This window comes from Nelusetta ayraudi, unplaced genomic scaffold (assembly GCF_046127955.1).
Source record: "Nelusetta ayraudi isolate G7.1 ecotype Tasmania unplaced genomic scaffold, CSIRO-AGI_Nayr_v1 ptg000083l, whole genome shotgun sequence".
Classification (NCBI taxonomy): domain Eukaryota; kingdom Metazoa; phylum Chordata; class Actinopteri; order Tetraodontiformes; family Monacanthidae; genus Nelusetta; species Nelusetta ayraudi.
Window position 1 is genome coordinate 476962 of NW_027466133.1, and position 14489 is coordinate 491450.

At 45.6% G+C, this 14489-nt stretch overlaps 2 protein-coding genes across 2 annotated transcripts; both read right to left on the reverse strand.

Annotated features, from left to right (window-relative positions):
• Positions 1 to 1720: 1720 nt before the first annotated feature.
• On the reverse strand, positions 1721 to 2580 carry LOC142900487 (sodium/glucose cotransporter 1-like). The gene is made up of 4 exons (XM_076044804.1): positions 2451 to 2580; positions 2148 to 2356; positions 1907 to 2042; positions 1721 to 1839 (listed from the first exon to the last, which is right to left on the reverse strand). Exons 1-4 carry the CDS (start codon positions 2563 to 2565, stop codon positions 1721 to 1723), a joined length of 579 nt encoding a protein of 192 aa, XP_075900919.1. The 5' UTR covers positions 2566 to 2580.
• A 1214-nt stretch (positions 2581 to 3794) lies between these two features.
• LOC142900521 (sodium/glucose cotransporter 1-like) lies at positions 3795 to 10171 on the reverse strand. The gene is made up of 15 exons (XM_076044853.1): positions 9979 to 10171; positions 9082 to 9153; positions 8582 to 8686; positions 8433 to 8492; positions 7542 to 7646; positions 7323 to 7428; positions 6769 to 6849; positions 6460 to 6668; positions 6219 to 6354; positions 6036 to 6143; positions 5646 to 5796; positions 5385 to 5553; positions 4758 to 4973; positions 4535 to 4643; positions 3795 to 4438 (listed from the first exon to the last, which is right to left on the reverse strand). The coding sequence occupies exons 1-15, from the start codon at positions 10114 to 10116 to the stop codon at positions 4221 to 4223; spliced, it is 1983 nt and encodes a 660-aa protein (XP_075900968.1). The 5' UTR covers positions 10117 to 10171; the 3' UTR covers positions 3795 to 4220.
• Positions 10172 to 14489: the final 4318 nt, after the last annotated feature.

The window sequence follows — 14489 nt, forward strand, 5'->3', positions numbered from 1 at the left end:
ATTACAAACCAACCATGTCTAAACAACCCGCTGGACACATGCAGGTTGACAACACGCGCACATGCACAGACATATGGTTGCGTGTGCGAGGCCACACAGGAAACACAGGAAGCGGCTCGGGTCGACGCAGTGGGGCAGATCCGAGCGGCTGCCGATAAAAATGTTCTCGCAGCCGTGAGTAAGAAAACGCACGCAGGGCAGTGAGTGAATTCAGTGTTCGTGGCTACCTTGACTGGACGGTGCAGGCTGAGAAAAAAAGAAAAAAACCAAAAAAAACAACGACAACAAAAAAAGCGCTGCTCTGGCCCCTGACAGTGGAGGACAGGGCAGAGTCCCGTCTGTTGCATAACAGAGGATTTAAACTGGAAGTTTTGCATCTGGTCAAATCCCTTCAGGCCGCCCGATAAATAATCCGACGATCAGAGAGAAGGAGAGAAAAAAAATGCCTGATGTGATTTTCTCTCTCGCGCGCTCTCCCTTTTAAATTAATAGAGCAGCTTTATGCTTACATAACACCATGACTACAGGCATGAAAGGATTAAAATGATGGCTGTTATCATTACTATTATTATTATTATTATTATTATTGGAGTAACAGTAATCTAGCTGAGCATTGATTACGGCAAAAAAAAATTTAAAACATAAAAGGAAATTAAAATGCTAATTTAAGACATATCATCAGTGTATGATGTAAGAAAATGACTTCAAGTTTTAATTAAACAGGCCTGTTATAGTGTTGTTATTACATGAACATGTCACCTGAAGGCTGTTAGTCAGCTCTTTATTTCTTTCTGTCTTTCTTTTGAAATTGCAGTTGTTTTAATATCTCCAATGTTGATTTACAACTGGGGTAATTCAGGTGACCATAAACAACAGTTTACTGTACGGTCAAGGTTGCCATGTCTTGAGGCAACTCCCGTCACCACGTAACAAAGTGAAGTGCAGGTCAGAGGTGAAAATGATTTATGCTCAAATCATTTTTATTTTAGGAAATATCTTTTTCGTAAAAACACACACAAGAAATGAGAATTTTCAGTTTTACTCTTAGAAAGTGAACATTTATTTTTAGATCACAACAAAATCACAGGCACATCTTTGACAACATTTAGAAAGTTTCATTTACCTTTTCGACAATTAATGATTAAAAAAATATTTTTATTTCCACGATTGCATTATCCCTGTTTTTTTTTCTCTTCCAGTCGTCCTGTTCAATGTCCACCCTCTCCTTCTCGCTGTTCCTCAGGCTCCAGCAGAGGTGGTAGAGCTGAAAGGAGAGTGCACAGGTCGCTTTTATGAGCCTTTTATTTTATTTAATTTTTATCACCTCTGATATCAATTCTCATGCGTAAGCGACGATCTGCGGCCAAGACTCATTTACATGCTTGTTGTCGATGGGCTTGGTCATGAGGGAGATTCCCAGGATGATGAGGCAGGAGGTGGTGAACAGGATGATGCCGAAGACCACCGTGTGGTCAGTCTTCCATACGGCGTTGTTTCTCACTCTCAACTCACTCGTAACGCAGGGAAAGTGGTCACAATGTCCGGAGGTCTAGATGTCCTTCAAATGAAGGAGGAGGATGTGCTGAAGTTCCTGGCGGCAGGAACCCATTTGGGAGGCATCAACTTGGACTTCCAGATGGATCAGTACGTGTACAAGAGGAAAAGTAATGGTATTTACATCATCAACTTGAAGATGACTCGGTGTCAAAGTGTTGTGTCTTTACATTAACACTGGCTGGTGATCATGAGCTCCTTCTCGCTGGCTATGCTTCGAATCCTGGTGTTGATGTCCATGGTGACATCCGACGCACTCATCCGGGTCCACGCAAGCCACCACATCTGCGGCGAGAGCGAGCGGTCAGCATGATGCAAAAACACAACCAAGAAAAAAAAACACGACGCTCACCGGGATAAAGGATCCTGCTGATCATGCCGGGGAACACGATGATGAACATGGGCAGCAGCTTCAGGTAGCCGCACAGGATGCAGCCGGCCTTCATGTGGGACAAGTTCTTGCCCGAGAGGCAACGCTGGACAATCACCTGCAGGAAACCAGAGTTGAATGAAGGAGAACCCATCAGTTAGCTGGACGTGGGTAGGATAGTTTCTGAACTTTTCTGGGTGCCACATTGAAGCTTTCCACCCACCTGATCGGTGCACCAGTACCAGGTGGCCTGGATGGTGAGTCCGAAGATGAGGCCGGGCCACGGCACGTCACCGGTGACGGCGTCCCGGAAAAGGCTGAAGGAGTCTGGGCGAGGCTCGTAGCACTCGGCACTGACGTTGCCCGTGATGTTGGGGACGGCCTCGAAGTAGAGCGAGTGGAAATTTTCATAACCTCCCACCTTGTGAAACGCTGAGGAGGAACAGGGGAAAAATCTGAGGTGTTTTTTTTTTTTTCCAAATCAATTTTCATTAATGCACAACAGGGACTCTTCATGACGCCTTACCAAAGCCCATGAGGATGAATGATCCCACCAGCATGATGGCCGTCTGCAGAGTGTCTGTGTAGATGACTGCAGCCAGTCCACCTGCAGCACAACACAAGACCTTGTTACCTTCCATTCATGTTGCAAAAAACCACCAGGTTTGCCCAGGCGTATTCACCTGGGGGCCGAACTGAGGCCTCAAAGCACAACAACATATTTTGTTGTTCATGGCGCCATTGCATAAATGCCTTTAATTGCTTGTCCGGCCGAGCTAAAGTCCAGCTGTTGACGGCAGCAGAAGGCCATTTCCTTCTTATCAACATCTATGGGTTATTAACCACAATAACTGGACACAGATAAACCACCTGAGAAGTGTGCGTATGTGTGTAAGTGTGTGTGTGTGTGTGTGTGTGCTGGTTACATGTCTATGTGACCGAGGAGGTCCTGTCACAATGCCTCCAATTGATCATGCACCCTGGCTACTGGCCAAAGGGATACCCCTTTGATCGACTGGTTAAGCGCGCATGGCTATTACCCGGGAGTCTGGGGTTCAAAGCCTGCCCGGTCCCTCTGCGCCTTCCCAGTAGAGGGAGTCACTCTACTGGGAGACATTTTGCTGCAACACAACCAGCAATAGAAGTAACTTTCATGATCATGATGCATATTAAAAACATGCAACACTGTGCAACTACTGCAAGCATTGTGGAATGCAATCAAAGACGACTTGGGCGACCCAGTCGTGCGTGATTCTGGCAAGATGATGCCGCTTGAACGGAGCCCGGTTGACGTGTCTGTCACCCGATCCGCTCGACACAATGCAAATACTGACTTTTTGAGAACGTTTCTTGTTGAACCAAGATGCAATAAACAGCTTATACACGAATTATCCAACACTGCAGATCCCTGAATGTTTCTGCACAAACTCAGGGCAGCCACCAGAGGGAAGCAAACACAGTCAAATGTTGCTTAGTGCAGCTTGATACTGCTTTTATTCCTACTATCATTATTAGTAAATATAATGTAGATAGATACTGAGACATTTTTCCAACTTATTGATTTTAAAAGCAACATATCACTCAAAATGGAATTACAACAATGATCTCTCTATCCATGAGTGTCAGTGTGTGTATGGATGCGGGTTTTTTCCCCCCATAGTTAGTCGTAGTTAACCAAAAATATATAAATCTTGTAAGCGACACAAATATGTGCCAGTGTTGTACGTGACATTCTCACTAATTACGTAATTACAGTTCAGCGTTTACGTCAGGCTGTTGAGTTTGAATTCCAGCTTGACAACGTTTATGCTCAAATCGTTTTTATTTTAGGAAATATCTTTTTCGTAAAAACACACACAAGAAATGAGAATTTTCAGTTTTACTCTCAGAAAATACACATTTATTTTTAGATCACAACAAAATCACAGGCACATTTTTATTTTTAGAAAATAACTATGAAAACATTCAGAAAGTCTAATTTACCTTTTCGATAATTAGTAAGTATAAATATATTTTTATTTCCACGATTGCATTATCCCTGTTTGTTTTTGCTCTAGAATGCATGAGATCACGTCTTCATTTCTTCATTTCTTTGTTTATACGTCACAAAATCACATATTTTACAAAAATACTTTTACGTCCTGGATGAGTTCAGTTGACTCACTGTACATTGTGCATGACGGTACCGTGTAGAGAGACACGCCCACCCAGTCCACTTAAATACAGATTTCTTAAATATAGATTACAGCATCCGAAGGCATCTGGGTGGGGGTCTCGGGGGGAGGGGCGTCAGTCGTCAGGCGAAGAAGCCGTGGCAGAAAACGCAGATGCACAGGAGGAGGATGGCGTTGATGTTGCAGACGTTCCTCCACAGCGGCTTCTCGGAGGTGTCCGTCAGCTTCCTCTGCATCTCCGCCTCCTCCTCAGGTGTCAACTTGACCGCCTTCTGCTGCTCCAGGCCGCAGAACGCCATCACCGCCCTCTTGCACAGGCCCGGCGTCTCGTGGGGCTCTTCTGCCGAGGAGACACAAGACACAACGGTCAAGGCCGGTGAAAACTTTATGTGTGTGTGTGTGTGTGACTCGTCTGGGCTGGGTGCCAGCTAATTACCATCCAGGTCCATGCTGAAGGAATCCTGTTGGTTATTAACCCAGTCGTCCTGTTCAATGTCCACCCTCTCCTTCTCGCTGTTCCTCAGACTCCAGCAGAGGCGGTAGAGCTGAAAGGAGAGTGCACAGGTCGCTTTTATGAGCCTTTTATTTTATTTAAATTTTATCACCTCAGATATCAAGTCTCATGCGTAAGCGACGATCTGCGGCCAAGACTCATTTACATGTTTGTCGTCGATGGGCTTGGTCATGAGGGAGATTCCCAGGATGATGAGGCAGGAGGTGGTGAACAGGATGATGGAGAAGTAGAGATAGTGGATGCCGCAGATGATGGTGGGACAGTTGCTGGGCTGGGCGCAGCTGCCCGTCCCGTAGGCGAACTCTGCAATCATTCTGGAGAGGCCGATGCCCAGGCCGATGATCAGGCCCCAGAATGCTCCCTGCGAAGAAAAGGTTTCAACAAAAACACCTCCTTTCATTTGATGTCATTAAGAATGGTGGATTCATCTTCAAGCGTGAGCTAATGATTATCTCAGCTGGAATAACAATCCTAAGAAACTCCAACCAGAAGTGTTTTGAGTGGGTCCAAGTGCAACCCGACCAATCAGGATCTTCTGAGAGCCTAGTTGGGACAAAAGTAGGGGAAGCAACTGGGGAACCTGGCATTGGTCCAGCAAATTGCCCATTGGTCTGACGTGTGTGTGTGTGTGTGTGTGTGTGTGTGTGTGTGTGTGTGTGTGTGTGTGTGTGTGTGTGTGTGTGTGTGTGTGTGTGTGTGTGTGTGTGTGTGTGTGTTTGTTTGTTTCACAGTTCAGCTATATCTGCTTGTCAAGGCGGGGGCGGGAACTCACAGCCTCGTTGACACGCTTGCAGAAGAGCCCGAGCATGAAGACGGCGGCGATGGGGGGCGTGAGGTAGCTGGTGATGGACTGGATGTAGTCGAAGAGCTGGCCGCTCTGGGCCGACTGCACCACGGGGATCCAGGCGATGCTGACGGCGATCAGGGCCAGGATGAAGACCCTGCGCGAGAGAGGCGGGAGGAGACGTAAAGAGGAGGGGCCGAGAGTTGCCTCTCTCACACGGAGGCCCGACGACGGTCGCCGTCTCATCACCTGCCGGCGATCATGAGCTCCTTCTCGCTGGCTGAGCGTCGAATCCTGGTGTAGATGTCCATGGTGAAGAGGGTGCTGGCGCTGTTGAAGATGGAGGTGAGGGAGCTCATCAGGGAGGCCAGCATGACGGAGAGCATGAGGCCTCGCAGACCTGCCCGAGAATCCAAGAGACAGTCATCAGTCAAGGGAGGAAGGCGAGGGATGAATAATTGTTTATTCTCTTAATTATAATAAAATGTATTTATTTGATTAGGACGATGCACATTAATTGACATGTAAGCAAAAGCATCAATGTAAATATGACAAAGTTAGCATATAGATAAAACACGCAGTTATGCAAATTCCCCCAATGTGGAATTAATATAGGCATTCTATTCTATTCAACCTCACCGTTGGGCATCAGGTCAATCACCAGTTTGGGATAGGCAATGTTGGTGCAGCCGACGGCGGTGCCGCAGTGTTTGATACACTCATCCGGGTCCACGCAAGCCACCACATCTGCGGCGACAGCGAGCGGTCAGCATGATGCAAAAACACAACCAAGAAAAAAAGAAAAAAAAACACGACGCTCACCGGGATAAAGGATCCTGCTGATCATGCCGGGGAACACGATGATGAACATGGGCAGCAGCTTCAGGTAGCCGCACAGGATGCAGCCGGCCTTCACGTGGGACAAGTTCTTGCCCGAGAGGCAACGCTGGACAATCACCTGCAGGAAACCAGAGTTGAATGAAGGAGAACCCATCAGTTAGCTGGACGTGGGTAGGATAGTTTCTGAACTTTTCTGGGTGCCACATTGAAGCTTTCCACCCACCTGATCGGTGCACCAGTACCAGGTGGCCTGGATGGTGAGTCCGAAGATGAGGCCGGGCCACGGCACGTCACCGGTGACGGCGTCCCGGAAAAGGCTGAAGGAGTCTGGGCGAGGCTCGTAGCACTCGGCACTGACGTTGCCCGTGATGTTGGGGACGGCCTCGAAGTAGAGCGAGTGGAAATTTTCATAACCTCCCACCTTGTGAAACGCTGAGGAGGAACAGGGGAAAAATCTGAGGTGTTTTTTTTCTTTCCAAATCAATTTTCATTAATGCACAACAGGGACTCTTCAGTGAACATGACGCCTTACCAAAGCCCATGAGGATGAATGATCCCACCAGCATGATGGCCGTCTGCAGAGTGTCTGTGTAGATGACTGCAGCCAGTCCACCTGCAGCACAACACAAGACCTTGTTACCTTCCATTCATGTTGCAAAAAACCACCAGGTTTGCCCAGGCGTATTCACTTGGGGGCCGAACTGAGGCCTCAAAGCACAACAACATATTTTGTTGTTCATGGCGCCATTGCATAAATGCCTTTAATTGCTTGTCCGGCCGAGCTAAAGTCCAGCTGTTGATGCATCATAACGGAAGCAGAAGGCCATTTCCTTCTTATCACCATCCATGGGTAATTAACCACAATAACTGGACACAGATAACTACCTAAGAAAGGTGAGTGTGTGTAAGTGTGTGTGTGTGTGTGTGTGTGTGTGTGCTGGTTACATGTCTACATAAGAACCCGAGGAGACTTTACCCCCAGTAATGGCGCTGTACCTCTATAAAGAAGATAAGAGCTTTTTTTTCCCCCTGTTTTTTTTTTGGTTTATTGAGGCTGATCTTCCAGGAGCGTGATGGCAGACGCACCTGTGACGGTGTACAGGGCAGTAATCGCCAGCAGCGCAATGACAGCCAGGTAGATGTTCAAGCCGAGGGCCTGGTTGATGAAAATGGCGCCGGAGAACATGTCCGCCTAAGAGGGGGAGGGGTGAGAAAAAAAACAACAAGCAGAAAAGTCAAAAAAAAAAGAAGAAAAATATAGGTTTAGGATGGCGGCTACAGCTGCATTCCGGCGGCGCCACTCACCGAGATCTTGGTGAAGATGTAGAGGCAGAGGGAGAGTACTGAGAGGTAGACGCGAATACGCTGCCCCCCGAACCTCTTCTTCAGGTACTCGGGCATGGTGACCACCTGAACACGAGCACAGATCCAGGGAGAGAGAGTTAGCCCACCCCTGCTTTCCTAGCGGGCTTTGCCACTTGCGTCTGATTATGTAAACTATTGACTATTGTAGAATGCAATTAAGAGGAACAGGACGCGCTGGCTACAGGGGAATGTCGTTTTTTCCCCAGATGCTAAATTGCAAGGTAGGAAAGCCAGTCGGGTCAAGTCAATACGTCAATACATCAGTAAGTCAAGTCAATACCTCTGACTAATTTTTGAATTTCAAAGCCTAGTGGCCGCGATCCAAACGGAGGGAGTCACTCCACTGGGAGACATTTGGCTGCAACACAACCAGCAATAGAAGTAACTTTCATGATTATGGTGCATATTAAAAACATGCAACCAAAAGCCGCAACACTGTGCAACTACTGCAAGCATTGTGGAATGCAATCAAAGATGACTTGGGCAATCCAGTGCTTGCAGACCTCCAGGGAGGGTGTCGTCAAACTCCGAAAGAGTAGAGAGCACAGTTTGACTGTGAAGACCTGGTCACATGGTCACACTGCCCACGTATGGAGTGTAAACAGTGAGCAGTCATGACGGTTGTTCACTCCTGAATCGGAGCAAAACAGAGACTTTTGTCTTTAGAGGGGTGCAAAAGCTCGCTGTCATTGGCAGTCAGACGTATTATAATGAAATATACGCCAGCACTTTATTCGTGGCCAACGACTTGGAGAGGTGAAACAGGAGCTGCGCTCAAGCAGGTATGTTTGAGTGAAGTGTGTTTGTGACGTGTGAGTGCGTTTGCTTCACCCCGGCTTTGATGTAGATGGGCACGAAGATCCATCCCAGAATCACCACCACCACCAGGGCCTGGAACACACAAACACACACACATGCATTTAGGACATCAGCATCAGTTCCATCCAGGTTGTTTCCCAGCGGTGGGCGCAGGCACTCACGTTCCACTCGAAGCCTCCCATGGCGATCCCTGAGGCGGCGGCCGTGCCGGCAATGCCCACAAAGTGGCCGCTGCCGATGTTGCTGGCAAACAGTGATGCTCCAATCTGTGGTCGGGGGAGGGGGGAAAGGTCACTTACTGTGAGTCTGTTGGTTACTACTGTTATTATGTAAATAAACGTGTGGTACGCATTGTAAAAAAAAAAAAAAAACTTTTATCAGGCGTGCTAACGTGATCTTTTGATCTTTTTTTATGAGTTTATTTGTGGAGATGACTAGACTCACACATGACTGAAAGCCGCAATAAAAGCCAATGTTCCAGAAAGTGACTCATAATAGGGGGCATTAAAAATGTTTATCTACAGATTATGTCGTGTGTGGCAAATAAAAAACAATAACAAAAAACACTCTCACTGCTCACATGTAACATTAGTAATAACATGTAACAGGAGCCTCGACGTGACTAAAAGGGGCTGTTTTTCAACACGGCTGTAAAACTCACCGGCCACCAGATCATGCTCCGCCCCGCCAGGAAGAAACCGCCGACTGTGGCTCGGTTGGTGCGGACCATCGCCTGCAAGGGAAGACAAGAGGAGATGTTCGTCGAGCCGCTTCATCGTAACGCAATGACAAGAACGAGCTGGTGAGGGGCAAGACATTCATTTAAAGCGCTGCGACAATGCTTTCATTTCATTACGTTATTGTTGTCAACAAGTTGTTTTTATGTCTAATGGTGTTACTTCCTTGGTGGGAAGCCCTTTGGGCTGCATCCCTGATACCAACAGTGCTGTAAAATAAGAGACTATCCCAATGATTTGCTGGCCTCCATTATTCTTGTTATGCAATTTATTATACTACCAAATTCTTCAATTATTGGTGTTTGTTGTCATTTTATGTTCTGTATAGATAGATAGATAGATAGATGGACGCTTTATTCATCTCCAAGAGAAATTAATGGTGTCTCTTTGTGTGCACTGATTCCTACACACCAGTGGGTATTGTATGCTCTTTCACTGTCCTGCTGATAAAAACCTTAGTGAGAGGGCGGCGTCGTGATTGCAAAAGAACATGCAGATTGTAAAGCATACCATGACTCTGAAGAGCCGTCAACAGCTTAATGGCGCCGCGTTGCCAGGTGTAATTCTCTGATTGTGCACTGTCAGCACTCTGCGCTTTATACAACTCTAAAGCTGTTGTATATGGCTCTTCATCTCAGACCACCAGCTCTAACCACCAATTCTTTTTTTTTTTTTTTTAATGTATTTATTTATTTATTTTTAAACTCAGCTGAGAGTTTAATAAAGGCTTAGATGCTCGTTGCCGTTGCCGTTGCAGCTGCAGGTGTAAGAAATGTTGACTATTAACAGAAATGAGAAAAACTTAAAGGACCACCACTCACCCATATCCCCACGCCAAGGACGACCACAAAGTAAGCCACGATGACGCAGATGTCGGCCGCGTTGCTGAGCGCCGTATGATCGGTGTTTCCGGTCTCTGCGCTCCTCGCGGAGGACCAGCCAAAGTATGTTCCAGTCATGGTGCCGGCAGGAGTGTCACTGTAGTCGCCCTGGCCGTGGCTGGAGCGCACACACTTAAGTACGGCTGCTGGAGGGGTGTCACTCTGTGTGTGTGGGCGTGCAGGTTCTGAACAACTTCTACCCTTGCTCTCTCTCTCTCTCTCTCTCTCTCTCTCTCTCTCTCTCTCTCTCTCTCTCTCTCTCTCTCTCTTTAGTGTACCAGCAGGTGTGTCAGGGGACTGCAAGTACATACATCAGGAGAAACCGAATAAACAAAAGGCCCTGTTTGCACTTGGTCACTTGTAACTGTTTTGGGGGATAGTATCACAAGTACGCATCTTGAAGCATCTATTCGCACATGGCATTAACATGCGTCTCGAGCGTGCCACCTTGATTGCATTAGTGCATTTTCAACCACTAGGGGCAGTAAAGCGCAAAACTACGGTTAGTTTCACCTGAAAACGAATAAGAATCAACTTCATGTTTGCGAACTATATCAAGTCACTCGTTTTAATTCTACTGCATTCGTACGTGTGGATACGAACAAGGAGTAACGACTGATGGGACAGAGTGGTGATGACTTATTTTTCGGATCAACAGTGGCTGGCAAATGTTCGGATGCAAGGTCGCACATTTAATCTCATATGTGGGGAAACTGCCACCGCCGCTCCACTGACAAAATACCCTAATGCGGAATGAAATTTATAAATCCTAATAAACGAGTCTAACAAAAATGATTTGTTTTGGCTTCTTGTTTGTAACTTTATAATGACGACGCCGGGAGGTGGGGCGCCGACCAAGTACGGACACGGGAGAGGTGAGTGGAGTAGGCGGTCGTTAATGTGGACTGAGCTCGCATTCTGTGCACACGTCCGTGACGAATGCGATTTTATGCGAAGCGAATCCGTTTTGTCATCCGAATACCCAAAGGTGGTTTGGGTTTGCACTTGGTTATTTCGTGTGTTTTTTGCCGATCGGAATACGAAAAACGCATGAAATGACCAAGTGCAAACAGGGCCAAAGGTTGCACATGATGCATTTTATGGTGGGTTTTATCAGGACAAACTGCAGAATAATTAAGGGTATTTGTGTGTGTGTGTGTGTGTGTGTGTGTGTGTGTGTGTGTGTGTGTGAGAGAGAGAGAGAGAGAGAGAGAGAGAGAGAGAGAGAGAGAGAGAGAGAGAGAGACATAAATGCAGCTAATAAAGATACCGTGTTTGCCCAGAAAATATTGTGTTGCGCCGTGTTCAAAACAGTGGCGATACTCAACTGAGCAGGCGACAAGTGACTGCGTGTGCACGTGTGAACTTTTGGCAAATAATGATGTTAATGATCAATCCACAAGGAAATACCTGCGCGTTACATTAACCAAGCGTAGACACAAGGCTGCGAGGACGCTCCCCCTCGCTCAGTCGAGGTGGAGGATGTGTTATGTGGTTCTGGTTCGACGCCTCGCACCGACTATGACACCCCTGTCAATAAGTAAAACGGGACGCTTGATAATTTCTGCGTCTGATAAGGCATCCTGCTAATATTTTCAGCTTCAGATGACATTTTGACCTTTTCCTGTTCACGTAACCCCTGATCCTTTTAAGGCATTAAGGCATAAATATCAGTATCATTCTATCTTTTAATCCTGTCAACAAGGTTTCCCCCTCCAAAATTTTGCAACAAGGAAGCACTTCCTCGCTTCTTGTAAACTCTATGGATTAGTACAGATGTTCAATCCCAACGAGAGCAGTTGCTAGATGTTCCCCTGTGTTAATGATTACCCTTGAGCTATGAGGGCGGTGCTGGCTGAGATTTGGTCAATAGATGTCCACTTGTTACACCTGGAGTCACTGCTGGCCTCCAAGGAGAGAAGAAATAATAATAATAATAATAATAATAATAATAATAATAATAATAAAACAGCGCCGTGAACCTGAGTGCAGGAAGAAGCGGTTATTGGCGGTTTAATGAAAATTGATGGATGAATAATAAAACTGCCTTTCCTGTAAATGTGTGCAGATTCAGATTCAGATTCTGCAGACGGTATTGGGAGTGGCCACCAGATGTCACTGCAGGACAGTGAAACTTAACCTGAAGGGCGCGCACTTGCGACCTTGTTCTACAGCTTTATGCTCCATAATTTTGTTATAACGTTCTTTAAAATAGAGTATGATGCGGCTACGTTTAGTTGCATATGCGAAACGAAAAAATGTTTATGTCCGCATTCATAGCCATTTTGGTGTCATCGTTTTGTTAGAGCCAATCAAGGTTAAAGGGCTCTGTGACCAAAGGTTGGGTCAAAAAGCCAAACTACTGTGGCAAGGAAATAAGGTACAACAGCTTGCTCTCAATTTACTTGTTATGTGAGTTTAAAAAAGAGCAGCTTTTACATGATACTCCTTTAATCGGGAGTTCAAGTTTAAATATTGAGTCTAACATAATACCTGAAGCACAGCTGATAGGACGTGAGGATGAAGACGTCCAGTTATCACACCGGCAGCAATGCAAATGACTGAACCCTCCAAACACGGATAATCAATGTCCACTTGAATGAGAATCAATCAGATGAATGAGGCCACAGCTACAGTATGTGAGGATTAAGGATCGGCCACAGCCATTTGGTTTCAGCCTTGATTGTAAAAGCCAGAAGGATTTTTATTTTTCAAATCTGAGCCGAGGCAAAGCTCAAAATCTGAGTAAGAAAACCATCAATAAATGCGATTCTCTATCTATCAAACTATCAAACTCACGGGGAACACCAAACTAGTGCCGGCCCTCACACCGCAGTGTGGGAGCGCCGTGGAAGTCACTGGCAGACATAGAAGTCACTGAAGGTCCCTGAGGTAATATCAACCAGAGCCACATTCAGCAACAGTGAAAGCAGCCCTTGAAGGGTTGGCCCTAAAAACAAACTTCTGTGCCAGAGTCATATCTGCTGACGTCAGCAGCATCAGTGGCCGGCTCTTCATATTGTCTCTGGTGGTGTCAGGTTTACAAATTTAGACTGTTGAATAGCCGCTGAATGGGTGTTCCTTCACACTAGTTCTGGCCAGTTTTAAAACTGAAACTCTGCTTACAAAAAACATCATAAATGCTGCTGCTGCTGCTGCTGCTGCTGATGATGATTATTATTATTATTATTATTATTATTATTATTATTATTATTATTATTATTATTATTATTAGTAGTAGTAGTAGTAGTAGTAGTAGTAGTAGTAGTAGTAGTAGTATAGAAAATAATTGTCTGTGTTTTTTTATTTTTGATCACACATTGATCTGAGTGCAGAGAATGTGATGGACCGATTGACGGATGATGGATGGATGAATAAATTAATGCATTTCTACTTACCAGCGATTTATAGATTTTAATTTTTTCAATGTTTGTAGTGTGTCCACTAGATGGTGCTATTTTTTCAATTCAAAAGTATGGATCCATTTGGTACACTTAATCGGTTTCTTGTCAATGATGTTATAAGTGTGCCTGATTTTGGATGTTGTGTACTAATTAACAGTCTTTTATACAGTCCTTCATCCCGTCTCACTGTCGGTGTCAGACGTAGCAGGTGTGGTCTTAGATTAACCCTGAGTGGGCGTGGCTAAACCTGGTTGGTGGAACTACGTTGGCCTGAGAACAGAGATGGCGCTCATCTGCGTCCGGTTTTACGTTGTCGCCTTCGTAATTGACATTGGTTTGAATACCCCTCTGGATGATATTCGCACGAAAACTATATAGGTAAGAATTTTACTTTATTTGGTTAGAAACCGAAGCGTACACCACATCAAGTAGACTTTTGTATGCGTCAAACCCATCAAACTTGTGTTGTGTTTTGACAATTCTAACGTGAGTGGTTTACCGGAAGTGCGCTCGTTTGCGCGTGTGTTTTTGAAATGGCACTTGTTCTCCCTTTACTCACTGCTACTTTTTTAAAAAGCAACTTGTCACATCGATGGCGTCATTTGACTCGCTTAAACCAAACGCACATCAAGGTCTAATTACAACGAGCTGCGTTAGCTACGAGTCAATTTGCTGGCAGATATCAGCTAGCTGGCTGACAAACGTTAGCTCGCACGCTACTCTGTCACACTGCTGCCTTCTGCTGCACAGCCAATGTACGCAAACTATTTGACGTTTAGTTGAGAAATGTAGGATTTAGAATGCTGTGGTTTGCCTATTTTGGCTGCTATTAGTATTTTTTGCCAGGTAAAACACACCCAAAATGGGACCATCTAAATGTACACCCATCAATATAACTACATAACCTAGCGGCAAGCAAACTAATATTTTTCCTATTAATATGTTAATATGCCCAAACCATAGTTTATTTTGTGGCTCACTAAATCTCAGCCGTTGCCGTTAATTGTTATTGTTCCATGTTATGATGTCCAGTGTGACTTGTTGATA

Coding starts and splice junctions, on each gene's coding strand:
- LOC142900487 (XM_076044804.1), bottom strand. CDS start 2,565: ATGGAAGGTAACAAGGTCTTGTGTTGTGCTGCAGGTGGACTGGCTGCA. Junction 2,043..2,147: donor GGTACTGGTGCACCGATCAG/GTGGGTGGAAAG, acceptor GGTTTCCTGCAG/GTGATTGTCCAGCGTTGCCT. Junction 1,840..1,906: donor CAGCAGGATCCTTTATCCCG/GTGAGCGTCGTG, acceptor CTCTCGCCGCAG/ATGTGGTGGCTTGCGTGGAC.
- LOC142900521 (XM_076044853.1), bottom strand. CDS start 10,116: ATGACTGGAACATACTTTGGCTGGTCCTCCGCGAGGAGCGCAGAGACC. Junction 7,647..8,432: donor CCATCTACATCAAAGCCGGG/GTGAAGCAAACG, acceptor GCTCGTGTTCAG/GTGGTCACCATGCCCGAGTA. Junction 5,797..6,035: donor GATTGACCTGATGCCCAACG/GTGAGGTTGAAT, acceptor ATTCTCGGGCAG/GTCTGCGAGGCCTCATGCTC.